Source organism: Monodon monoceros, unplaced genomic scaffold (assembly GCF_005190385.1).
Source record: "Monodon monoceros isolate NGI ecotype Baffin Bay Population unplaced genomic scaffold, NGI_Narwhal_1 Super_Scaffold_17, whole genome shotgun sequence".
Lineage (NCBI taxonomy): Eukaryota > Metazoa > Chordata > Mammalia > Artiodactyla > Monodontidae > Monodon > Monodon monoceros.
Window position 1 is genome coordinate 5,763,127 of NW_021703773.1, and position 27,932 is coordinate 5,791,058.

Below are 27,932 nucleotides of genomic sequence, written 5' to 3' on the forward strand. Positions count from 1 at the left end.
ACATTGCAGTGGCTTCTCTTGTCGCCAAGCACGGGCTCTAGGCGCACGGGCTTTAGTAGTTGTGGCACGTGGGCTCCGTAGTTGTGGTGCACAGGCTTAGTTGCTCCGTGGCATGTGGGATTTTCCCCGAACAGGGATCGAACCCGTGTCCCCTGCATTGGCAGGCAGATTCTTAACCACTGCGCCACCAGGGAAGTCCCTGTGTTAGCATTTTTATTAACTAATCGCCTCCTTGCTCCATAGAACATTAGAACCAGAATACGCCTCCCGGACAGGGCAGTTCTGCAGAAATCTGTGCTACTTGCAGCAGCCCCAATCTGTCAAGGTAGAGGGTTGGCATCTAAGTGTGATCTTTGTTCCCTGAATCCTCCCTTAGAGCCAAAGACAGGTACCTCTGCCGGGCAGGATTCCCGGGCCCTCACACAGGGTTTTATGGTGTCAATGAAAAAAATGCGAATGGCAATCAAGAAGAACTTGAGCTATGAGACAGAGAAGAGAAGGTTAGAAGTGGGGGGAGAACGGTGTTGAAAATGGTACTGGAGTCAAGATGAAAAGCGCTCTGGAGTTTGGTTGCACGAGAAGCTAATGTCCTTAGCGCTCCTGGACGGTACAACTTAAACCATGTAAACTTTATTTATTTATTTATTTATTTTTCCGGTACGCGGGACTCTCACTCTTGTGGCCTCTCCTGTTGCAGAGCACGGGCTCCGGACGCGCAGGCTCAGCGGCCATGCCTCACGGGCCCAGCCGCTCCGCGGCACGTGGCATCTTCCCGGACCGGGGCACGAACCCGTGTCCCCTGCATCGGCAGGCGGACTCTCAACCACTGCGCCACCAGGGAAGCCCAAACCATGTAAACTTTATACAGTATAGCACAGGGAACTCTTCTCAATACTCTGTAATGACCTATAGGGGAAAATAAAAACAAGTGGATAAATGTATATGTATAACTGATTCACTTTCCTGTACAGCAGAAGCTAACACAACATTGTAAATCAACTACAACAAAAATTTTTTTAAAACATGTAAATTTTATACTATGTGACTTTTACCACTACCGAAAAAGAAGTTACTGGGCAACAACACATCATCCATGAGAACTTTTAGGGGGTCTACCCTATCAGACCCCGAGCCGCTAACCTCCCCTTCCTACCAGGAAGTGCAGAAGCTCAATGACGGAATTTGGGTTTAGGACCTGTCTTATCAATAGTATGTTGGTGTCCGAGGGATTGTCGATGTGGTGCTGGGGATGGAATTAGCATAAAGCTACGGGAAATTGGTGTGTTTTGGTGGAGGGGAGGTTGGAGTGGGGTAGGCCGGGAGGAGAGGGTGTAAAGCTGGCCTGTGGGATGTCCTTCTCTGCCTCTGCTTTTTCCCGAGGGTCTCAGGGGCGCACTGGGAGGGAAACTCATTCTACTCTATCAACGGCACGTTGCAAGGCTCACCCACTACCGCTCTTTCCCGTTTCCTGACGTCTGAGACAGTAGGTGGTGCTGTTTAGCAAACTTGGGAGCAGGGAAGAAGAACCCTGAATTTTAAACTTGAGAAGTTGGGCAGCTCTGGCCTGGTAACTCTCTCCTTCCATCTGCCAGTACAGAGGAGGGTGGGGGAGATGGGAATCTTCTTCCTCTTTGACCTCTAAAGAACTCCTCACCCGGCCCCAGGGAGAAGGAGGCCCGAGATCTGCTCTCAGGTGTACTTCCCACGTGTGTAGGCATCGCAGATGTCTTCGGAATGCGGTTCAGGTGAAGTCCTGGGTGGTGGCCATCTGCAGCTTGTCTGGGAGGGGCAAGGAAATTTAGAGGTGTTCTCACACCCCCCTCCACCAGCCAGGCTGACTCACCCTCTACCCAAGGGGTGACCTCGATGGTCCTGCCTGCTCCCCCTGGTCCCAGGAGCCCCCCTTTTCATAGGAAGTTCAAACTGCTCTGAGGATTCTGCAACGCTGAAGTAAAACAGAGCAACCACTTGAAAGCCATCTCCTTAAATGTATTTTTAAATGTCGGGCTTTGGTCCAGCGAGTGCAGGTTCCAGAAAGCATGCACAGGGACTGGTCGGTGAACTGCAGTGCTTTCCACGTGGGTTGGGGCATCGGATTAGGTAAGAGGTCTCCTTCTGCCCTGGGAATCCGGATTTGATTGTTTCACTGGGCTTTGTCCCCAACAATGACAGGATTCTGGGGAATGAAAACAACACTGGTTTGACAGCTTCAGCAAGTTTTAAAAAGCCCAACAGGACAGAGCCCAGTGTGCCTTTGGGGCTCCATGGGCTGCCGCTCACTCTTAGCACACTTTCATGCCCTCACCCTTGTTTTTCCTCTGCCTCGCCTTTCCCCTGCTATTCTAATTTATGCTCTTTAACTCCATTATGTGGTTTTGTAAGCAGCCTTAAATCCTTTTGGAAACAGGGCAGGGTACAAATAAATAGAAAAACACGGCTCTAAAAGGTTAGATGTTCTGATATTGGCTGAACCTTGAGCTAATATAAGAAAATGACTCCAGGGCTTCCCTGGTGGCGCAGTGGTTAAGAATCCGCCTGCCAGTGCAGGGGACACGGGTTCGAGCCCTGGTCCGGGAAGATCCCACATGCCGTGGAGCGACTAAGCCCGTGCGCCACAACTACTGAGACTGCGCTCTAGAGCCCGCGAGCCACAACTACTGAAGCCCGCGCACCTAGAGCCCGTGTTCCACAACAAGAGAAGCCACCGCAGTGAGAAGCCCACACATCACAATGAAGAGTAGCCCCTGCTCGCCGCAACTAGAGAAAGCCTGCGTGCAGCAACGAAGACCCAAGGCAGCCAAAAATAAATACATAAATAAATTTTAAAAAAGATTCTTAAAAAAAAAAAAGAAAATGACTCCATCCCTTAATCACCATAACATCCAGAATCTTCTACGACTGACAGCAGAGAGAGGATCTCCTTATGAAAAAAGGCAATAGAAATGCACAGCCTTGACTATGACCCCTGGCCTTCCTGAGGCCTCTCCCTGGCATCTTTCTAGGGCTGCTGCTGTTACCGTCAAGCGTTAGGGTAGGGTGGAGCCTGGGGATGCTGCGTCCTGTAACCATTTTGCTGCTGTGGACTCATGACCTTTCCCTTAGAGCTCCCTGCAGAGCTTCTAAAGCTCTAAACCCAGAAGGTCAGAACATTTGAAATGACTTCTGAAAAGACTATGGGATAAGCAAAACGGAAGCAGAAAATTACAGGAAACTAGTGACGGCTACGAATTTTTATTTCATTTTCCATTAGTGGGGTCCCTCTTCCCTACTCTCTAGTCTGCCTCAGGACAGTGCTACCATCTTAGGATATATGCACACACCTCTTCTGAGTCTAAAGCTAAGAGAGCAAGGTCTAGACAGAAAGAGGGAATTTCCTTGTCCCTAACGCTCTCCTGGTTCTATTTTCTATCTGAGCATCTGCTTCCCTTGACACTTGGAATGACCCCCTTTTGGGGCTGTTCCTGTCAAAGCGAGGCACCGCACGATGGCCTCAACTTTCATACAAGGGCGATCAGGACAGCAGTTGTTTTCTTATACTAGTGACAAACCTAAGCAATTCTCAAACTGCAGGGCCTACCATCTCCTTCCTCAACAGGTGGTCCTTACCTTCCTAGGATCACTTTCAAACCGACTGATGTTTTGTAACCTCCAGCACCAACCCTGGCTTTCAGTTTTAACCCACACTTTTCCCTCCAGTCTTAAAAGATGAATGTAGCCATACCAGATACTTAGATGTAGTTCCCTGCTTTCTCTGAGGTGTTTCGCCCAAAGGTCTGTGGTCAGGGGACTCTCAGTGTTGAAAAGTCATTTTTACCATCCAACTGGATTTCAAAGAATTTTAGAGATGTAAGATCACAGAGATCCTTTAACACCATCCTTGCAGAGTACTGAGGCTGGAATTAATTAGATGACTTGCTGAAGGTCCCAGAGCTAAAGTGTCTGCACTAAGATTGATGCCTGTTGATTACCAGACCACCCCTTTTCTCACCTCACCACCCATATTGACCTCTTTCACGTCTAACAGAACTGTAACTGTACCTGGAATTTTCTTTACAGAAGTAGATGATGTATATATACGTACAGACACATGATACATATATACACATACAAGATAATAGAATTAGGAATTAAAGTAATAGAGGAATGATTCTTTGTGTTATGTATACAATTTCAGCTGTTCGTCATGGATGTCTTAAGGTACGTATGGAAGCAAATCTGACCGCTAGTAGATGGAATGAATGAATGTGTCTTAAGGGAGAAGAAATGTAAGTCCATCCATCCATTGAATGCAGAATTAGGGGAAACAGTGAAATTTCGATGTGGTCCTACCCTTTATTTATCTATTTCTTTTTCCGGCTGCACCGTGCAGCTTGTGGAATCTTACTTCCCCAACCAGGGATTGAACCCAGGCCACGGCAGTGAAAGCACCGAATCCTAACCGGATGCTATGGAATTCCTGGTCCTACCCTTTAGAAGTTCATGAAGGATAGACATGGTTAAATAATTCTAATATAAAGCAGACTTTGATCAACATTGTTACAATTTAAAAAGGAGTTCAGGATCACTATGTGTGAAAAAATAATAGTAACACAAATAAGGAAAGTTATCAGTAAATACAAGCAAATTACATGTATACAGGTATATAGTGGGTATGGATATACATGTGTGTAGATATGTAGCAGCTGCCCATTCACATACATGCCATTTTTTCCACTGTATTCCAAGTATCCAGTAGACAAGGATGATGTTATTTGGGATGAATTCTTGTACTACTTCCAGCTTTTTTTCCAGCAATATATATATTTTAAAGTATACACTACAAATAAATGGAGTTTATTCCAGTGGTGTGAGGCTTGTTCAATATTTGAAAATCCATGAAGATAATCCGTCATATTAACAGAGTAAAAATAATCACATTGTATTCATTATATCAACTGGTATATATTTTGGGTAGAATTTCAAGGAAGTATAGAGCGTTCATGACAGTGTTTATAGGTAGCTAAGTGTTCTCAGATTTATAAAGGGCCTGGGGACGGGGAATTAAATATATGATGCTGTCATGCAAATGCAGCCTCAGGGTAAAGATGAAGCCAACTTTCATCCTTTCTGTGAAAGAGCAGGGCTTTTAAGAACTTTAAAGTCATTTTTTTCCACAATAGCCTCATAGGGAACCCTTGGCTTGATTCTACATCTGATGAAGGAAATACATTTCCAGCCCAGACCCCTCCTCTGAGCTCCAGACCCATATATCCACCAGTCTGTTTACCATCCTCTTGGGTGTCTCAAATGTACCGAGAGCTCAACATGTCCAAAATGGAACCCAGTCCTTCTTCCAGTGTTCCCTAGCTCAGTTAATGGCATCATTGTTTGCACAGTTATGCAAGCCAGGAACCTAGAGCCAGGTTATAATCTCCCTGAGGGCGGGCACCTGGCCTGTCTTGTTTTCTGCTGTATCTTCGAGCCCTAGAACAGTGCACGGCACAGAGTAGGTATTTAATTACCGTCTGCAGTCTCTAGACTGCATTCACTTCCCTCCTTCTCCACCATTACTACTCAGTCCACCTGCCATAACTTCTCACTGGCACTAATGAAATAGCCTTCTAACTAGCCTCCCTTGACCCATGCTCAGCCCTACCTTTATCTTCCACTCTAGCCAGTGATCTTTTCAAAACACAAATCTGACCCTAAGAAAAGTGTTCTTGCCATGGCCTCTGAGGCTGTGTATGGTGTGTATCCTAGCACTCTTCCGGCCTCCTCTCACACCATGATTGGCCTTGCTCTTTAGAGCCAGTCAAGTTAGCCTTTTTTACAATGCCTCCCATCACTTGCTCTCTCCTGCCACAGGGCCTTTGCACGTATTGCTTTCTCTGCTCGGACCATTCTTCACCCACTTAACTTCTACTCATCCTCCAGATGTTACTCTCAGAGAAATTTAGAGTATTAGGTCCTGTAGGTCCTGAGGAGACTGACTGTATTTGATGGAGAAGTGATAGTCAAAACCACTTGAAAAATGCTGACAAGAGGTATCTCCACAGCACCGATGGTGGTTTCATTTTTACATTTGTTTGTAAATTATTTTCTACACAAAGTTTTTCACAACTTGTAAGAAGTTTTTGTTTGTCTTCCTATATGAGAAGAAAGATCTAGTCAAGGACCATTGACACATATAACCATTTCTCCCTTTCTTTATGAATTTTTGGAAAGTATCATCAAATATGTTTACCTGTATTCATTTATTTTCTCTTGGATGTAAATTCTCAGAAGAATATCTTACTCTGTTTTTGGATTAACCGTTATAAAGATCATTCCCAGTACAATATGAATGTTTAATTATGCTTAATAAAAATATCTCATGATGATAGACCTCGAGGTCCTCCTTACCTTATAAATGCTCTATAGGATGGTTTAAGTGCAGTTCAGCCTGCTCATTGTTTGGAAGATTCAATATTGTAAAGATGTCAAATTTCCCCAAAATTAATCTACAAACTCAATGCAATCTCAATCAAAATTTGAGTTTGTTTGTTTTTTTAAGAAATGAACCATGGGGGCTCCCCTGGTGGCACAGTGGTTGGGAGTCCGCCTGCCGATGCAGGGGACACGGGTTCGTGCCCCGGTCCGGGAGGATCCCGTATGCCGTGGAGTGGCTGGGCCCTTGAGCCATGGCCGCCGAGCCTGCGTGTCCGGAGCCTGTGCTCCGCAATGGTAGGGGCCACAGCAGTGAGAGGCCCGCGTACCGCAAAAATAAAGAAATGAACCATGGATTCTAAAATGTTGTGAAAATGCAAAGGCTCAAGAATAACCAAGAAATCTAACCAAAGGGAGGACAAAGCTGAAGGCTTTACATTACTAGATACCTAGATGTATTATAAAGCTATGATAATTAAGATGGTGTGGCATTAATTCAAGAATAGACTAATAATGCCCTCTAAGTCCATCCATGTTGCTGCAAATAGCATTATGCTAAGTGAAATAAGTCAGACAGAGAGAGACAAATACTGTATGATATCACTTATATGTGGAATCTAAAAAATACAACAAACTAGTGAATAAAACAAAAATAAGCAGACTTACAGATATAGAGCAAAGTAGTTACCAGTGGGGAGAGGGAATCAGGGAGGGGCAACGTAAGGGTAGGGGATTTAAAAAAGGGTTATTATGAGATTGTATGAAAGCACGTGTGTGAAACTTTTGAAAATTGTAAAGCACTGTAGAATTTAAAGAATCTTTCATTCAATAAAAAAGTAAAATAAATAAATAAAAATATTAAAAAAAAAAGAATAGACTAATAAACCAATGGAACAGAACAGAGTTCAGAAGCAAATCTACACATCACAGGGACACTGTAGAGCCGGTGGGGGAAAGCTGAGTTTTTTAATAAATGGCACTGGATCTATGGGATATACTTATGGAAAAATAAAAGAATCTTGACCTCTATCTGCTACTATATGGTAGGGAAATTTTTCTGCTTCGGGGAAAACTGCATTTTCTGTAGCATCTCCTCTGATTTTGAGTTTATGGCAGCTATTTTATAACTCTGCAACTTGTAGGGAGTTCCTTGGAGGCCCAGTTTTTAGGACTCAGTATTTTCACTGCTGTGGCCCAGGTTCAATCCCGCATGCCATGCTGCGGAGCCAAAGAACCCCCCCCCCAAAAAAAACCACAAAAAACCTCTGTAACTTGTAGATAACTGATAACAGTGCCAAGCTCATAAAAATAAATTCTGTCTGGTGGAGGAACACACCCCCAACCGTGGAAAAACCAGTTTTGCCTCAGTTTGCACATTTATTTCAATATTCCTTTTTTTAAAAAATTTATTTATTTAGTTGCACCGGGTCTTAGTTGCAGCAGGCAGACTCCTTAGTTGTGGCACCTGAACTCTTAGTTGTGGCATCCGAACTCTTAGTTGTGGCATGCACATGAGATCTAGTTCCCTGACCAGGGCTGGAGCCTGGGCCCCCAGCATTAGGAGCAGGTAGTCTTCTCCACTGCACCACCAGGGAAGTCCCTATTTCAATATTCCTGATCTATACATGTGTCTATTCTTCGGATTCACCTTGGAACAGGCTGAAACACCTTGCCACCTTTCCTTCTTAATAAGTTAAATAAAAATTTAACATGTGTTGATTTTTATATCTGTATGAGTCATGGTTTTTTCATATTTTGGAGAATTATCTTTTCACAATAAAGTTAATCCCAGATGGATTGCTAACCTAAATGTGAAAGTAAAGCAGTACAGCTGCTAGAGGATTATAAAGGAGACTATATTTATGACTTTGAGGCAGGAATGTTTTCTTAAACAGGACACAAAAGCACTAACCATAAAAAATTGATAACTCAGATTTCATTAAATGTAAGAATTTCTTTTCACCCCAAAACACCACTAAGAGAGTGAAGAGGCAAGCCACAGAGTGGGAGAGGATATTTGCCTGAGTTTTTTTGGACAAAGGTATAATATATGCAATATATTATATGTATGCTATGAATCAATAAGACAGACAACAGAAAATAAAAACGGACAAAAGAAATGAATAGGCATATCACAAAAGACCACATCCAAGTGGTCAATGAACAAGCACACAAGCCCCTTAGTTATCAGGGAAATACAAATGAAAACCACTTCACAGCCACCAGAAGAACAAAATAGGAAAGACTGACAATACCACGGTTGACAAAGATGTGGAGAAACAGGATCTCCCAGACATTGTGGATGGAAGTATAAATTGGTATCACTACTTCGGAAAATGACCTGGTGCTCTCTCAGTGCTAAACATATAATCACCCTGTGACCCAGCAATTCCATTCTTAGGTGTGTGTGTATGTTTACGCACATGTGCCCAAAGACATATGAGAATGTACAGCAAATTTATTCCTAATAGGCCTGTTCCCAGTGGCTGCCGTACTTGGTGGTTTAAAGCAACAGGAATTTATTCTCTCGTCGTCAGTTCTGGAGGCCAGGAGTTCAATTGTAGAATGAAAAATAGGTTGTGGTAGAGTCACACTGTGGAATACTACAAAACAATAAAGATGAATACATTACTGCTGCACGAACACCACTGGTGAATTTCCTAAACATAATACTGAGTGAAAGAAGCCAGACCCTGGGGAATTTCCTGGCGGTCCAGTGGTTAGGACTCTGCACTTCCTTTGCAGGGGACACAGGTTTGATCCCTGATCAGGGAACTAAGATCCTGCATGCTGCGCAGCGCAGCTGAGAAAAAAAAAAAAAAAAAGTAAAGATGCCAGACCCCAAACAAATACTTAATATATGATTCATTTACATAATGTTCAAAAATAGCAAGACTAATCTTTGGGGATAAAAGTCAAGGTAGTTGTTACCTTTCGAAAGGAGGGGAGCCTAGTGACTGGCGGTGAACCAAGGGGAAATTTCCGCAGGTGCTGGTCCTGTTCTATTTCTTGATCTGGGTGGTGAAAGTTCACCAGGCTGGAAACTTTTGTGCACTTTTCTGCATATAATGTTTACAGTACATTTTCCTTTCCTTGATTATGGCCATGCTGTAATGCTATAATAAAGTTTGTTTTAAAAAATCTGTTCTTGGGCTTCCCTGGTGGTGCAATGGTTAAGAATCCGCCTGCCAATGCAGGGGACACGGGTTCGAGCCCTGGTCCGGGAAGATCCCACATGCTGCAGAGCAACTAAGCCCGTGCGCCACAACTACTGAGCCTGCACTCTAGAGCTCGTGAGCCACAACTACTGAAGGCCGCATGCGTAGAGCTCGTGCTCTGCAACAAGAGAAGCCACTGCAATGAGAAGCCTGCGCACCACAACGAAGAGTAGCCCCTGCTCACCGCAACTAGAGAAAGCCCGCAAGCAGCGACAAAGACCCAACACAGCCAAAAAAAAAAAAAAAAAAAAAATCTGTTCCTATGTTATATAAACACTTTTCTTCCTTTTTTTTGTTTTGGCTGTGACGCTCGGCATGTGGGATCTTAGTTCCCCAACCAGGGATCAAACCCATTCTCCCTGCAGTGGAAGGGCTTTATTCTGGTGCTCTCCCTTGGACCTTGCCAAGCATCAAGCGCTGGGCTTGGCTTGAAGCTTCCAGGTCTACATCACGATTCCTCAGGGTGGCAAAAGTCCACATAGCCATCAGCCCTGTGCCATGTGTCGTGGCTTCAAAAGGGAAGCGGAGTAAAAGGTTGATGGGGTTGTTTACATCCTCCTCTTGGCTGGCTCTGCTGTGGTGGGGTCCCCAGTGGTCCGGGGGGGGGCGGCGGTTGAGAAAGTGGAGGCTCATGGCTTTTCTGAGAGATGCCAGGAAGAGAACAACATCTTGAGGGGCAGCTTCCAATGCAAGAATTCAAGGAGGAGTAAACACTCAAAACTTCTACTTTGCCCCTATGTGCCATGAAGTTGATTCTGGAAAGGTGGAAAATGGCTCTTATGATGAACATGTATTTTTTTATACTCAGAAAGTATAAACCTTATAATTTATTTAATTAATTAATTTATTTATTTTTGGCTGCGTTGGGTCTTTGTTGCTGCGCGCGGGCTTTTCTCTCTAGTTGCGGTGAGCGGGAGCTACTCTTCGTTGTGATGTGTGGGCTTCTCGTTGCGGTGGCTTCTCTTGTTGCGGAGCACGGGCTCTAGGGACCCGGGCTTCAGAGTTGTGACACACGGGCTCAGTAGTTGTGGGTCGCGGGCTCTAGAGTGCAGCAGGCTCAGTAGTTGTGGCAGACGGGCTTAGTTGCTCTGCGGCATGTGGGATCTTCCCGGACTAGGGCTCGAACCCATGTCTCCTGAATTGGCAGGCAGATTCTTAACCAATCCACCACCAGGGAAGTCCTAAACCTTATATTTTAAAAAGACAGTAATACAGGGCACTGCTGGAGGTGGCGGTAGCAGGGATTAAATGGACTAATGTTGAAGGTTCAAGAGTCCTTTATGTCTCTTCTACCTAACTTGAGCTGCCTTCCATTGGCAAGGAATTGGGAGATGGTTAAGGCAAAGGTGAGGACCACATTTTTCCTGCCTTCGAGCTGCTGGCAAGTGAGTAAAACCAGTGCTGACTCCGAGTACAAGAAATAAGCTAGGGGGACTTCCCTGGCGGTCCAGTGCTTAAGACTCTGCGCTTCCACTACAGGGGGCACGGGTTCGATCCCTGGTGGAGGAACTAAGATCCTGCATGTGACCTGGCCACCCCCCTCCGTGTCTGCCCCCCGAAAAAAAAAAGCTAGGAAAAGGCAGCAGTTCTGAATGGGAGTGGCGGGAGGGAAAGCTTTGGGCAGAAAGTGGGAAGGTGAGGGCTGCACATTCCCTAGAGCTTTTCAGCTGTGGGATTCAGGAGCCTTCTCTGAAGGGACCTGACAAGTTGGAAAGGCAATACCTTTGCGTAATCCGTGAGGCAAGCTTCATTAAACAAAGTAGTACTGTCACCAAGATTGTAGGGAGATGGCTGAGCCATCCTCTTGTTGAGACCCTCCTCTGTCCGCTGGGCCATGCTTTCAACCTCTTCACTGCCACAGCCCCTGGGGCACAGGAAAGAGCCTGGTGCTCACTGACTCCATGAAGAAGCAGGAAGTCCTTGCTCCTTGGAGGGAATCTTGGTCAACCGAGTGGGCCAGAGGAGGCAGAGGCAGCTGGACCGGAGCAGCCAGAGGGCTGTTCAGGCAGAGCCCCAGTGAATGAGTCATGTGTGAAGAAGGCTGTCCCTACCCCCCAGAGACTGGGGCGAAGGAGAACAGGCTGACAGGCAGCCCTACCACGCCCTTTCTCTTCCTCCCTCGGGGGAGCATGTGGGCCCCTTCAGAGTCGCCAGGATGACCTCTGAGGTCGTGTGCCTGCAGCTGGGGGATGTCGAGGGGCCGTAGGGAGGTCGGCCGCTGGCGGGGCAGTGACGCCTCCCCCTCCACAGGCCCTGTCTCCCGTCTAGTCTGGCTCTGCACCATGTCTTAGAGGGGAAACCTTCCCGGATGAGCCTAAGAGCATATCTGTGCTAGAGACCCCACGGCGAGGCCCAGCGCCGCCTGACGAGAGGCCCGGGCCCAGGTGCTCTCCGCCCTGCTGCTTTGGGAGGAGGACAGGCGGCTGACCCTTCCAGTCGAACCTGTCAGGTGCCTTGTCTGCTGAAACTCCTTCCTCTGCCAGTCAGAGCCCCAGGCGGGGCGGGGTAAGAGGGGAGAGCTGTCATCCCTCCGCACCCTGGCCATGGGAGGTGTTTACAGACACTCCCGGAATTCAGGGAGCCGGCCAGGGGTCAGCGGGCCCAGTGCCAGCCTTGCCCTCGTCATTGGGCCTGCTCCACCGGTCCACCCCCTGCCCCACGTGGCCTGAGGGTCTGTCTACAAAGCTGGAAGAAGACAGCCTCTTGGACTCTGAGCGGTCAGTAGGTAGGCCTTCAGGGACAGTGTGCTCCAGCTGGGGAGGGGGAAAAGTCACCCCGAGGCGTGTGGAGGGCGATCAGCCAGCTCCCAAGCACGCCCTGTGCTGGACCTCCTGGCATCTCTCCATCGGCAAGCTTCTCATTCCCGCCTCCGGTGAGCCCCACTCCTCTGAGTTAACCCCTGCCCGTGTCCAGTGTCCAGAGAGAAGAATATGGACCGGGATTTCTCTGAGGTGGCGAGGCTGCCCTGTCCTCCCCCAACCTCTCACTTCCTCTTTAACCACAGAGCCTATCTGTGTCTGACAGAGACCCAAACACATGAGGTCACCAGGGGATCCTATTTTCTCCTCCCCTCTCGCACCCCGCCTGTCCTCATATCCTTCCCATGAGTGGAGGGGATGCTCCGTGTCATACTCAGCCTGTGGGGCTGTCCTTCTGGGTTTCACTCCTGGCTCTGTCTCCCCCGGGGAACCGTGTGTGTGTGGGAGAGGAGGTGAGGCTGGAGATGAAAAACTTTACTCCTAGGATCAGTTTGGATGGCAGATCTCTGACTTTGTCTGGCTGGGAGGCAGTGGAGCAGTGGACAGGCAGGGCAGCCAAGAGGGGAGTATGGTACAGCCTTATTTATTGTAGCATCAACTTAGAATAGTCACCAAGGATGGGTCAGGGGTGGGGCAGAATGGGGCTGGAGGCAGACAGTCTCCAGGTGAAAACAAAGGCCGGTGTCTGGCTGTGACCTACCGCGCTATTGGCTGCTGGGCTGCTTCTGGTCATACCTTGCCTTACGACCTGATCACACCACTGTTCAAAGTCCTCTGGAGGCGGGCTCACCTGGTCCAGAACTCTGTATACACACCATGGCCTGGTGTCCATGGTCTGCGTGATCTGGCCCGGCCTACCTGGGCTGCCTTATCTCCACCACCTACCCCCAACGCCCTCCTGAAGTATCCCACAGTCTAGCCCCACTGGGGTACTCTGACCTCCACACTCCTGCTTTAGCTGTTCTGTTCTCTCCTGAAAGGCTCTTCCTCCATGCTCCCTTCTCTGCCTTTCAAATCTGGCATATCCTTTAGGGCCCAGCTCAATGCCATGTCCTTCATAAAAATCCACCTGCTTAAGATGTTAACTATTTTATAGAGAATGGATAAACAACAAGGTCCTACTGTGTAGCACAGGGAACTATACTCAATATCCTATGGTAAACCACAATGGAAAAGAATATAAAAAAAGAATGTATATATATATATGTATAACTGAGTCACTTTGCTGTACTGCAGAAATTAACATTGTAAAACAACTATACTTCAATTTTTAAAAAATTAAAAAAAATCCACTAGCTTAGAGAAATTGCTCTATCCTCAAAACACCCAAAGCATTTTATTGGTACAGGACTTCCTTTACAGCATTTGTCAGGGCGTGCCTTGGGACTGGGTCTCATTCAAAGGGTTTTGTGCCCTCCGTCTGTAGCACCTAGCACATGCTGGGCACCAGGTCAGTTCTCAATATATCTTTATAGTAGCAAATGGAGCCATAAGGTTGAATGAGGTTAACAGATCGTCAAGCAGGGAAATGGCACCAAATCAACAGAGTTCTGCTAGGCTTTCCTGCCGCTTACAGGTCTGGTACCTCCTTTCCTTTCCCCTTCCGATCACTGTTAAACATTTCAAGGCCTAGTAAATAGGCCTTTTCCACACTGCAGCCACCCTCAGTTGCAAACCTGAGGCATAATGTCTGTCTTGTAATTTCTTACGTGGTAAAAGGAAACACTATGTACTCATGGTTGGCTGGGATAACCTGCCAACTCTTCAGTTCCGTAGCACTTCCTGAGTACCCACTGGCTGCCCAGGTTTCTGCTGGGGGTTCTGGAGGAGACAAGTCACCACCCGGTCCTGCCCTGAAGAGGGCTATCAGAAGCCAGACCCTGGAGAAATCTGAGTGAAGCCTTGCGGTGGATAGGACATGGGTTGGCAGAGAGGTGGGCAGGACTGCCATGGGCCAGCCAAGTGAGTACATGCCTGAGGTGGGAAGATTATCTGGGCTACAGTTTGTTCAGGAGATAGAGGAGAGTGAATCAGGGTGGGGTCCAGATAGGAATGCCTTGAGCCATCCAAGACTGGGGTTCTGAGGATCTGGAAGAAGCAAAGGATGCAGCAAAAACACTAGATGGGAGTCAGGACACCTGGGTTCTAGTCCTGGCTCTGTTGCAGGATCTTGAACGAGTCACTTCTCTGCTTCTCTGGGCCTTTCCTTAATTCTAAAACCTAAAAACCTTCAAAGTGACCTTTGCAATCTGATGGTCAATAGATATTTCTTTGAAGTAGCATATTGGGAATGAAGGGAATCAGCCACTCTAATGGAAACTGGGAACGAGAAAGTGCCTGACTGGGAGCTCAGAGATAAAGAGCGAGGAGAGACTGCAGAGGGTCCAGCCAGGGAGAAAAGGGGAACTGCGGGGAAGGGCCCCGTTGGGCAATCCCATTTTCAGTTCCTCCTTTCGTCCCCTTCCCCGACTTAGCCTCTTGGCCTCACCTTATTTGGTCAGGGCGGGGCAAAACAGAACACTCCCACGCCGTCTCAGGCGCCCCCTGCCTTTCCCTTCCCCTTTTCGGGCCCTCAAAAGATCCTCCTCGCTCTTCCCTCACCTGGCACCTTCCCCGAACCCACTTTCCTCCATAGCAACGCCCCCCGCGGCCAAAGTAGGAAGAGCAACGAATTTGGGAACGCATTCATAATTACCCTTGTAGCTACCGTTTATTGGGAACTCACCCTGTGCCAGGTAACATTTTTTTATAGCAATTCTATGAGGTGATTGTTATCTCATTTTACAGATAAAGAAACTGAGACCCAAAGATATTAAGTAATCTGTGCAAGGTCACACACCTGCCGGTTGGCAAGGCCAGATTGGAAATGAGGTGTGGCTCCCCAGTAGCTGCTCTGGCCACTTCCGGTTGGGCCGGGAGACCTTTGGCAGTCGGAGACCCCTGCCCTCACCTAGCACCTCTCAGACCCGAATTCTTCAAGCCCCGCCCCCGTCCGCGCCGAGCCCGCCCAGTCCTCGGCGCCCTGGAGCCTCGCCCGGCCTGCGCGGAGGAGGCGGGCCCAGCACCCGCAGGTGGGGCGGGTGGCGGGGCGGGGCCGGGAGGGGCAAGGCACGGAGGGGGCGTGGCCGGAAGCCTTAAAGAGGCCGGCGCGGCGGGGCGGGCCGTAGGGGCTGCGGGTCGCGGCGATCTTCTCAGTTTCGGTTGGACCGCAGCGCAGCCACCATGTCCCTGGCGGCCTCGGCGGGCAGGGGCCCGGGGGCCGTGTGGTCCCCAACGCACGTGCAGGTGACGGTGCTCCAGGCTCGGGGCCTGCGGGCCAAGGGCCCCGGGGGCACGAGCGACGCGTACGCAGTGATCCAGGTGGGCAAGGAGAAGTACGCCACCTCCGTGTCGGAGCGCAGCCTGGGCGCGCCCGTGTGGCGGGAGGAGGCCACCTTTGAGCTACCGCCGCTGCTGTCGGCTGAGGCAGCGCCCGCCGCCGCCGCCACCCTGCAGCTCACCGTGCTGCACCGCGCGCTGCTCGGCCTCGACAAGTTCCTGGGCCGCGCCGAGGTGGACCTGCGGGAGCTGCACCGGGACCACGGCCACAGGAAGACCCAGTGAGTGCGGGCCGGGGGCGAGGACGCGTGGTCTGGGCGCCGAGACCCTTTTGAGTGTGTCCCCACGGAGGGGACGAACGGAGCGAGGCCTTTCTAGAGGGATCCCCTCGGCCCGTACTAGTATTCTCACCTAGCTTCACCTTCTTGGGCTCTCCCAAGTGTGTGGCTTCGGGTACCTGGAGCGTTTTTGAATCTGCAGGACGGCGCTCGGCGTCTGGAACTTAGTAATCACTTAATGAATTTTTGATGAATCGAAACTACCTGTGGGCTGACGAATTACTCTTATTTAGTTGAGTAGCGTGTATATTTGATGTACGCATTAGCCTCCGTGGAAAACCTCCTGGGTATTTGATTGTACTGGACACTGAGCTGAGAATGGCTGGGCCAGGGCGCAGGGAGGACCCACTGGAGCAGTGAAAGCCACTGACACTAGGGCCCTAGAGGCTCGCCCAGGGGCTGAGCTGGGGCGTTACAGTGCGGTGGGGACTGGGGAACGGGGAATGCGGGCTGCCTGGGGAGGGCTATCTCCCAACCCGACCTCACAGCCGCCGAAGGGGTTGGTCAAGAGAATTTGCCCCGCCCTCCTCTCCGCCCCTCCCTCAAGAATGCTAGAACAGTTTGGTCTTCACTTTCAGACCGAAAAATACTGTGTTTGCCCCGGGCCCCAAAGGAGTAAGGATTTCCCATTGATGGCTGGAGCCAGGGCCTGCCCTTGGCCGAGCTGAACTGAAAAGTAAGCATTGTTTCTGTCCGGAGTTTGTCAAGTTCTCTGGTCCTACTGGGTAGTGGGGAGGGGATGGCTGCTCACCTGTAGCCACCGCAACCCCCCCCCCCGCCCCCAAGACTTCTCTTTTAGGGTATCAGAGTCCCGCAGGGAAAGCAGGGCGAAACCCTGTGCACTCCAAAGTGTTACCGATTTATTTGTTCTCTTTCGCAGGTGTTTGGAAGGGAACATTTGATTATGCTCATCTAGTGTACCAACAACTAGCCTCGCTTAGCTTAATTGGTTACTTTGCTGGACCTTAAATATGCAAGGCAGTCATGTTATCACCTAACTCCTGTGGTTTACGAAGCACTCTGATTCATATTGTGTGTTTTAGATATAAACGGTATTTCAGCTTTCCCTTGTGAAGGAGACAGGAAGAGCCAGAGGATTTGAAGTTACCAGACTCCCCTTTCTGTAGGGTGCTTGCAACTGTAATACCTGCTCCTCTTATCTGGCCAAAGATGAACAGGCATTTCTGAACTCAAATCAGATAAAAAGAGAGAGCCTTGAGGTGAGGATGGATGGGGTATCTTTGTGGCATCAACTTACAAGCCATAAGGTGAGCAGCAGCGTCTTTGCTGAGCTGGGGCTGAAGCAATGCTAATTTTCCATTTGACTAAATGACATTTGGGGCCTGGGGTTGGCTTCCTTTCCAGCTTCAACTAGGCACCATTGGCCGTCCTTTGTCTTGTCCCATCCCGAGATGTGTGGATATTATCGTCTGTCTCTGCCATCTGTTTCTTCTGTGAACCTTTTATTCCCTTGAAAGATAGATAGCATCTTCCTGCCAGAGATGGGGATTCCAGATTCCTGGGTCTGGTGCCCACTCTCGCCCTCATTGCTGGGCTTTAGGCTGCTCGGTCTCTAAACATCCAAGTTGCCCTATGTATAAATGGAGCTTGTGGCCAGACTTAATTGATGTTTATAAGATGTTTCCAGGTTGCTGGATTAATGGAGCCCCGTGTATAGATTCAAAAGGTTCTGTTACTGCTTTGGGAGGAATGAAAACCTCCTCAAGTTCCCTGTTTCAGGAAGGGTACAGTCTCCGCCTCTCCATTTTTCTCATCCTCTCTGATGTAATTCTAAACTTAGATGATTACTCCTGTCTCTATCATATGAGCTTGTGACCACTTAGAATATCAGCTTATAGGAAAATGGTACTTAGTTGATAGATTTTTTTTTTTTTAGTTGATAGATTTTTAATAACTGCAAAGGAAGCCTTCTTTGTTCTGCTAGAAGTAGGTGAAATTGCAAGCTTTCCACCTGTCACTTACTGGGACTTTCCAAGGTGCTGGGGAAACCCAGTTAAACTAAGCCTGTCTGATGTCCTGGTACATCACTTGGGTGCCCAAGGTAGCTGTGATTTGGAGCATGAGATATACACTGAGAGGTGGGAATTCAACGGAAAGAAACTGGTTGGGCTAGGAAGATCATTTGAACTAGCTATTAATGGTTTGACTCCACCTTAGACATTAAAACCAAAACCAAAACAAAAGCTCAAATCTTGGTCTGCAGTTTTGTATGTGTGTGTTAATGTGTGCATGTGTGTTCATCTCTACAGAGAACAGTTGCTCCTCTAGAGTATGATTTTTTTCCCCCATGGGTCCAGAAGCTAAAACTCAAGGCATTAAGAGCTAACTGTGCTGATATTTTCATTTGTTCTCTTAATAAGCCCCCATGTATCATATATCTGGAGTCAAGAGAATATGCTTTTTGTAATGACTCAGATTTTGCAGACCTCAAATTTAGTGTGATGATACATATCTTTAAAGCACTAAACAGAGGCTGACATATAGATAGGATCCGTTTAACAGGGAAGAGTGTTTGGCCCCTTTAGTTAAGAAAAAATGGAAATGAATTGATTTTGCACTTATACAACTGTCCCTCATATCCGAGGGTGATTGGTTCCAGGACCTCCACCCCCCCCACCCCCGGGATAACAAAATCTGCGAATGCTGAAGTCCCTTATATAAAACGGCTTAATATTTGCATATAACCTCTGCACATCCTCCTGTATACTTTAAATAATCTCTAGCTTAGTTATAATACCTAATGCGATATAAATGCCATGTAAATAGTTGTAAATACAATGTAAATGCTATATAAATAGTTGCCAGTGCATGAATCCAAGTTTTGCTTTTGGGAACTTTCTGGAATGTTTTTTTTTCGAATATTTTTGATCTGAGGTTGGTTGAATCCAACATGTGGAACCTGTGGATACAGAGGGCCGACTCGTGCATACTTATCTGGGGTCTCAGCTGGGCCCCGGTTAAATGGGAATCAGTTAAGTCCCGTGATCATAAAACAGACGTGAATCTGAGAGGAGGCAGAATCAGGTGACTAGCATGTGGATTTCTCTGCTGTCCGGTCTCATGTAGTTTGGGGTCCTAGACTGAAAACAAAACAAAACAAAACAAAACAAAACAAAACTTTTTTTTTTTTTTTTTTTGCGGTACGCGGGCCTCTCACTGTTGTGGCCTCTCCCGTTGCGGAGCACAGGCTCCGGACGCGCAGGCTCAGCGGCCATGGCTCACGGGCCCAGCTGCTCCGTGGCATGTGGGACCTTCCCGGATCGGGGCACGAACCCGTGTCCCCTGCATCGGCAGGCGGACTCTCAACCACTGCGCCACCAGGGAAGCCCCAAAACATCTTTTTAGGATACTAAGAGCTATAAAAATGGGGGAAATAATCTCTTAAAGACAGATTAAAATAAATATTCAGGCTGGTGCCTGGAAGGCCATTGTGTAAGTAAACAGGATGAAACTTGATACTGTGATAGCCTTCCAGATATGAAGAGAGACTGATGGAGGGTCATTTTCTCATATTTCTTGAAGATTCAAGAGGAAATTTGGTTGCATGTGAAAAGATCTGGATACTGATAAAGGTTAGACATTTTGAAGAACTGTAAGTATAGTAAGAAAGAGTGACAAGCTGTCAAAGGAAATTCAAGTGATTAAGGAGGGCTAGACAGTTGTTTTTCTGGGAGAGGTGGAGGCATAGAGGTGACAGATGAGCACAGAGGTCTCGAATTCACAAATCTGAGCCGTCAGTGTTTGCACTTATACCTCTGGGTTTCCTAAGCACATTTCGGCTTTTTGTAACAGACTAGAAAATTCGAGCAATGCTGTTACTGCTTAAGTTTTTCTTTTCTTGGGATTCCCCCTAAAGATGACATTGGGCGTTACTGGAAACCCTCCCACCCAGTGTAGGAACCTGATAGCTCACGTCCAGGACGGGGATCTGTGGGTCCTGGGATAAATAACCCCAACCTGTTCACAGCAGGGGAACGGAGTGACTAAGAAGGGGGAGGGTGGCTCAAGGTCACAGTTCCATCGATGTGAAAGATGTTCCCTCCTGTTTTTCGTGATATGATTTGATGACGATTTCATTTAGAAGACAGTTAGCATGGGGAAAGTTCTAACTGCCTTTTTCCCCCTTGTTTTTAATGTTCATCCATACTTTTAGTAATTATTTTTTGATGCCTACTATGTGTGAGGCACTTGGTATACATTGTAAACAGTGATGAACAAAACACACATGATCCCCGCTTTCAGAGAGCTGAGAGCCTTGTGGGGGAGATAGCCAGTAAACAAATGAACACATAAATGAACAATCCTGTATTGGGGTGAGTGCAGTGGAGGAAGAGAACAGGGTGTCATAAGAGAAAAGAACAGGAGATTGCAGGTAGCCTCTCTGAGGCAGAGACCTGAAGGATAAAGAGGAATTTTCCCAGGGAAAGGTAGAGGAAGGGGGAGCAGCCTGTGCAAAGGCCCTGAGGCAGGAATGCCTGGGAAGCTGGAGAGGTTGCATCCATTGAGGCTGAAGAGGAAGGCAGGGCTTCGTTGAAGAGCAGTGGAAGCCACTGAGTGTTGAAAGCAGAGGGGTGATGTGATGCAGTTCGTGAAAGATCACTGTGGCTGTTGGGTGGAGAGCAGATTTGGAGCAGGCCTAGCCTGGAATCAGACAGGTGAAGTGGGAGGCTCTGGCAGGAATCTAGGCAACCAATTATGGTGCTTGGACTTGGGTGACAGGCATGGTCACGGACAGAGGTAGGTGGATTTCAGAAGTATTCCGGAGGTTCAGTTGGCCTGACTGGTGATGGATTGGGTATGGGTGGGTGAGTGAGAGGAAGTGATAAGAATGAACAAACAGAATAAGGAGAACCTGCTGTTGAAAATGAACCAGGAAACGGTGGCAGATTTCTTTCCCTGGCAGTCACCGTGACACAAGAGTGAGGTCACCATTACAAAGACAACACCAGCAGTGATACCTGTGTGCTGAGTGAATGAGCAGGAAACACCATTGAAACCAGGGTGTGTATATGTATGTCTTCAAGTGTTTACAGTTTCAACACAGGCCAAGCCTTTGTTTTGTAATAACCCGATGTGACCTCTCTGGTTGCCCCAACACGCTGGTAGAGTCACTTCTGCGAGGACTACAGGACTAAGAAAAGGAAAAATAATAAATAACACGAGGGAAAATAAACCTGCAAATGAAAACTACGCCTCTGGAGGCAAGTCAGTCAACCATGTAAAGGTTTCTCACATCAGGGAAGGTGAGCGCACAAAAGAGCCTTGTTTTGCTTAACTTCCTTTCGGTTACAAAGACTTCTGTTGTATTTCCACAACTACCATCAGAGGAAGGCTTTTCTAAATAGTATCTCTGTCATTTTAATTGTAGTTATTAACTAAAAAATGTTATGATTACATTAACAGTACACGTGCTTATTAAACGGTCATCAACTCCAACGTGCACTTGCTGACATCACTCTCCCTCTCCCTGGACGATAATCTTAGGTATCCATTTGGCCGCTCCAATTTTAATTGCCATACGTCCGAGAAAGCTGTGCTTCTCACCCTATACTTTTGGAGGGACGCTCACTCTGGCCTAGCTCCAGAGGATTAAGATGCCCTTGCCCAAACGTGGGAGCAATAGAAGGGCATTTAAGACCTTCTCTTCATCTCAGAGCCATGCCCTGGGTGGCCTTTGGTCCTGGGCCTGGTGCGGATCTCTAAGCCTCAGGGTCTTTGGGGTTTTTTTTTTGTGTGTGTTTTTGGCCACGCTGTGCAGGATCTTAGTTCCTTGACCAGGGATCAAACCCTCACCCCCCTGCATTGGAGGCATGCACTCTTAACCACACGACCATCAGGGAAGTCGCCCTCCGGCCCTTTGAATTCCAACACAATTAACACCCAGACACGTGTATGGCCTTTGAAGAAAGCCAACATCCACTGTGTGGAAAAAGCTTGGTGAGGGGGTTGTGCTCCCCTTAAGGGGTCCTGGGCCAGATCTCATGCCGCAGCTGGCTCAGCAGGAGACCAGGCCAGTTCCTCTGCTTTCCCCTTGGCCGGGGACCACTTCCATCTCGTTGTTTGCTGTGTGACCCAGCCTAGTTGCGCAGATGTCTTTGAGTGCGGTCCCTGTAGACACAGGGCAGGCGGTCGTTTGCCCGTGTGGACGTGGAGAAGTGTTTAATCTTACATTTAGCCCAGTGGATTAAAGACTAGGGGTGGCCTCGGTATGAGGTCAAAGCCCCGCTTCTCTCCGTTTCCCAGTGTGCTGTCTGGCTTGCTCGTCAGCACCCCTGCTCAACACTGGAGAAGCAGGTCACCTGCAGCTTGGGGCTTACGGTGCCCTTGGTAAAGGAGCCGCTTTTAGCCACTAATGAGACGAGAAATTCCTTTCCTGCTGGGACAGGTCTGGGGATGATCTGTTAGAGAAAAATCAAGGGCTTTCGTCTCCAGGGTGTCCCTGAGGGACACATTTAGGAATGTGCCTGTAGGGAGAAAAAAGGCAGCTGTAATTAAGTGTCTTTTCCTGAATGCTGGCCTCTGAGTGGAGCAGAGGGAAGGCATTTATAGGAAATCCCAGAAAAACCCTTTCTAGAGGTGTGACCGCTGCACACTTCACTTTTAAAATTCTTGTTTATTAAAAAGGACATGGCTAACTGAGGGAGAACAGCCAAGGCTTCCAGAAAGCCTGGTCTGAAAAGGCCTCTTGTGATCCTGAATAACAGCTGTCCTGTGTGAGGGGCACCAGTGGCAGGCGGGCCCCGAGTTATTTCTTCAAGAGTGTCACCACCTACAGCACCAGTCCTGTGGGGTTTCCATTTACGCTAATGGAACTTTTCGTTTTTACTGATCATTTGTCATGAGAACAGGATTTTGAAATGCTTTTGGTATGGGGTTTTTTTCCTTCTCCTTGGGACTTACCTGATTACCAGATAAACCAGATGCTGTGCTTCCCTGCTGGGAGCTCCCACAGAAGGGAGTGTGAGTCTGCCTGTGGGGTAGAGTGGACTGAATGTACTTTGATGTCTGTCATGCTGAAGTTGTTTTTTTTTTGTCCTGGCCGAGAGGTGGTGAACCAAACCATCACATTTTCTTTCCTCATCCTTAAAGAGACCCCACAGAGACTGTTCTTTGGCAGATCACGTAGACTACATCAGTGGCATTTACTTTTGGGCAAGAGGCGAGATACCTGATCTGATGTTAGAATATTAACATTTGTGGCTTTTTGAGATATGGTCAAGTAAAAACTTGGTAACTAGATGATGGCAGGAGTGGTAGACTTACATGTTTATAAATGTGTTAATTTTTCTAATTCTTAGAGAATCTTAAAACACTGGTGCTTGGTTTTTCCTTTAGTCTTTACCTACAAGGAGTTTGGTATTGCTTTCAACTTAGAAAATATGTCTTGATCCTTATACTGCAGTCAGTTATGCCATCTTGGCATATGTCTGAAATAGTTTGGGGGCCTCTGTTTCTTGTCTCTCCCACCTACTTAGAAATCCTGCAGAGTTCTGAGGATCATTAAATCTCAGGATAAGTTATAGAAATTATTCACCAATCGTGGTATTTAAAAAAATTGTATGTACTTTTTAATTTTGGAAATTGTGTCATACAAACAATTTTTAAAAATTATTTATTTTTGGCTGTGTTGGGTCTTCGTCGCTGCATGCGGGCTTTTTCTCTAGTTGCGGTGAGCGGGGGCTACTCTTCGATGTGGTGCGTGGGCCTCTCATTGCAGTGGCTTCTCTTGTTGCAGAGCACGGGCTCTAGCCGTGCAGGCTCAGTAGTTGTGGCTCACAGGCGCTAGAGTGCAGGCTCAGTAGTTGTGGCACACGGGCTTAGTTGCTCCGCGGCATGTGGAATCTTCCCGGACCAGGGCTCAAACCTGTGTCCCCTGCATTGGCAGGCGGATTCTTAACCACTGTGCCACCAGGGAAGTTCCACAAACTAATTTTATAATTGAGTCTTTTCCCGTTCCCTTCAAATGCAAATCATTGTTATCTGTGTTTGATGGCTTAAGATTGGATCCTTAGGAATACAGTCAGTCAGAACTGTTGATGTCTTAAATTCCCATTTGAGAACCATGGGTGAACGATGGTATAAATGCACTTCACAGAACATCATACAACCGTTAAAAATGGTGGGTATGGAGACTGTAAGACAATTATCTTTAAAAACACGCTGCAAATAGAATTGCACGTGTACTCTGGTTACTACCAAGTCATAGTCATAGCGAACACTTACTGAGTGTAAGTGCCAGGCACTGTTCTAAGCTCTTTACGTATATTAAGCCATTTAATCTTCATTACATCCTTATGAGGTAGGTGCTTTTAACCCTGTTCCACAGACAAGTTAAGTAACTTGTCTGAAGCCTCTCAGCTAGTAATCATAGAACTATGCGGGGAAAAAGACTTCAAGAAAATACAGCAAAAGGGAATGTTTGAATTAGCATGAGAGAAAGTCAATTTTAAAAAAATATTAAAAAAATTTTTCTATAACCTGTTTTAGTTACTTTCTAAGGGAATTTCTGTAGAGCAAATAGTATAGGAAGATCAAAAGCGTTTTCAACCTGCTTTTTCTGTGATCTCTCCTTTGCCATGTCATTTACTGGCTTTTTAGGATTGAATTTGGTGACTACAGATAGCTTTTCAGTGCTGCCAGAATGGCTGTTTTAGGGATTAGGGTAAAAAAGGAGCCATTTGCAACCCTCATGATTTACCGCCAGGAAGTTGATGATGGGCAGAGGGGAAGGTCCACCTTGGGGGGCAAGGCTGGCTGGTCGGTGATTCTGTATTCATAGTTAGGTAGTTAGGACTAGCTATCTTGGTCAATGACAAAACCTGTTAAACTACTTAGCTTCTGGAGGATATACATACAAACCTTTTATAGGTCATAAACATCTCTGTCCCTGTTTGCTGTGCATTGCCTCTAGGCTACCAAGAGAAAAGTCTGGACACTTTACCCATGTGGAATCAGTCCTTTTCAGAACCCCTTTTAGATGTCCTCCTCTGCTACCCTCACGTGATTTTTATTATTTATTTTTATTCCCTGGGAAAGACGGTGAATAAACTGCTTCTTAAAATTTCTCTAAGAAAGATCAAGTGCGTCCTCCATCTCAAATGTTAGACTCAGGTGCTATTCTGTTCTTCCTGCTTCTTTCCTCCCTTGAGGCCAAACTCCCCTGTGTCATGAAGTTTAGTTACCATGGGGGATGATTCATGCTATAACTCATGGTTGAGTTTTTGTGCAGGAAGGGAAGTAGGCGGTCCACCATTGACCCTGGAGTCCACATCAGACCCATAGACAAGGACCCCTTGAAATTAACGCTTACCCATTAAAATGAAGTGACTTGTGGAGCTGGTGGTCTTCCTTTGCCTTGCCTTTCCTGGAGCCTCCTGTGTCTAATGGGAGGGTGCAGTCTTAATTCATTTTGCCGAGTCCCTAAGTAGGTGGTTCTTATAGCCCCTTGGGATTTCAGTTAGCTGAGGACCTTCTTTGTGTGCGAGTCCTTGTTTTAGCAGGAATTTCTTTTCACGTCTAATTATTTTCTCACACTTCATAGTCAGAAAGAAAAGGCAGCAGTTGTTTCAGTGTAACAAACGCCTTGTGATGTTTGGTGAGCCAGCTCTCTACTGGTGGCTAAGCTTTTCAGCGAGGAATCTGGCCTCTTCGTTTTGTATTTCCAGCGCCTGCCGTGCAAAAACATGAACTGAACCGAATCTTTGAAGCCATCGTTTCTCTGTGTCTTGAATCTTTGAAGCCATCATTTTTTCTGTCTGTATCTACCCCTCTGGAATGTTTTAAAGGAAAAACATGTTTGCTTCAGCTGCAGACAGGTTATTTTTGAGGCGTACCAGTCAGTCCTTTACAAGTGTAATCCCGCATGTCTGCAGGGATGCACTGTGAGACCTTTCATTTCCCAAGAGCAGGAACCACACCGCCCCCGCTCTCCCACATTCCGATAGAAGGCCCCCTGGGACCAGCTTTCCTTGTATTGAGAAACCTACGTTCTGAGGCAAACCAGCCCTGAGAATTGGACATGGTTGGGTGGTTTTAGCTGTTCTCAAAATGAGTGTTTAAAAAGCCCAGGAGGACTTCCCTGGTGGCGCAGTGGTTAAGAATCTGCCTGCTGATGCAGGGGACACAGGTTTGAGCCCCGGTCTGGGAAGATCTCACATGCCACGGAGCAATTAAGCCTGTGCGCCTCAATTACTGAGCCCACATGCCATAACTACTGAAGCCTGTGCGCCTAGAGCCCGTGCTCCGCAACAAGAGAAGCCACCGCAATAAGAAGCCTGTGCACCGCAACGAAGAGAAGCCCCCGCTCGCCGCAACTAGAGAAAGCCTGTGCACAGCAACGAAGACCCAACACAGCCAGAAATAAATAAATAAATAAAATAAATGTATTAAAAAGAAATAAATAAAAAGCCCAGGAGATTTGACAATGCGGGTCCAGACACTAGGTCCCCAGCCCGGCGACTCGGGAAGCAGACCCTGTGTCCTGCATACTGTATATTTTCCTTCCTGTACCCAGTTCATGCTTTTTTACTTTTATTCATTCTTTCCCTTGCTGCTCTTAATAAGGCATCTTTCTGAAAGTGTAGAAGACTTAAATGAATTTTTCTATATTTTTAGCTGTTGCCTTGTCTTGTGTTTGACCAAGAAAACCCCAAACCAAAAAACTCCCAAACAGTAGGGCAGCCTGTCTGGATAATATGATTTTTGCTTGTATGTTCATTTCCAAGATCCTCACTTGACTGAGGGGCATGGAGATTAAAGTTTTCATTCTGTACCATTTTGTATGATTTGAATTGTTATCCTATGCGTGTTTTTACTTTAAAATACAGTTTATATACATTTCTTGTCACTTTCTGTGTTTTCAGAGATCCTTTTAATTTTGGAAGAACTAACTTTTAATTATAAGTAAAAATGACTATTTGCTTATAGAAGGGATCCTTTTATTTTTCATTTTTTTGATAGGTTGCAGGATTTTTTAGAATATGGGCCTAAAAATAAACTTTCTGCACTGGGATTATGGCTTTCTCTCTGTACCCTGCCCTTTGTACTGGGAAAACCCAGCCCTGATTTCTGAGATAATTCAAGCTTTCTGGGCCTTCGTGAATGGTTGTGCTGGGACACAGCCACCCTGCTGTCGCATGCTGTGTGGCCCTGCTGGGACCTGATTATATACGAACTACTTCTGTGAGGTGCTGGAATTAAGTGCACTGAAAATCAAACGGACAGAAACACTGATAAATTGAACCAATGCTTAAATGTTGGAACCCACAAATATGTCCTGCTTTGGAATTTCTTAGGGTGAGACATTTATGGATCATTGCTTTCATGAACTATCAGATTATACTTGTGTCAAAGATCCCTTGCTTAGGGATTCCCTGTTGGCGCAGTGGTTGAGAGTCCACCTGCCGATGCAGGGGACACGGGTTCATGCCCCGGTCCAGGAAGATCCCACATGCCGCGGAGTGGCTGGGCCCGTGAGCCATGGCCGCTGAGCCTGCGCGTCCGGAGCCTGTGCTCCGCAACGGGAGAGGCCACAACAGTGAGAGGCCTGCGTACCGAAAAAAAAAAAAGATCCCTTGCTTAAGCTGTGTGAATTTAATGATCAGGATAATATTGCTAGAAGAATTCCTGTCTTCCTTTCCAGCTTTAATAGATCCAGCAGACTCACAGGGGTTACTTACCTGCCCACGATTCAGTCTGCTTTTCATGTCCTTAAATAGCCCTGTGGCTGTTCTTGGCTACCTGGTGTTTGGTTTTAGGCTTGCGTGTGAAAATAAGTGACAGGAACAGTTGAAGTGCCTGTTCATACCTCCTAGTGGTGTTAGAAGTTTCCAAAACAAATCCCACTCTAGTGCCCAGGGACTGAACCTGAGCAT

General features: G+C 47.1%; 1 protein-coding gene across 4 annotated transcripts in view; it reads left to right on the top strand.

Annotated features, from left to right (window-relative positions):
• The first annotated feature begins 15,564 nt into the window (after positions 1–15,564).
• RAB11FIP1 (RAB11 family interacting protein 1) overlaps positions 15,565–27,932 on the top strand; it is a 29,805-nt gene continuing 17,437 nt past the window's right edge. For all 4 annotated transcript variants that reach the window (XM_029226552.1, XM_029226553.1, XM_029226550.1 and 1 more), the window contains exon 1: positions 15,565–15,981. In XM_029226552.1, coding sequence (XP_029082385.1) covers positions 15,605–15,981 — 377 coding nt within the window. In that variant the 5' untranslated portion in view covers positions 15,565–15,604. The remainder of the gene's footprint in view (positions 15,982–27,932) is intronic.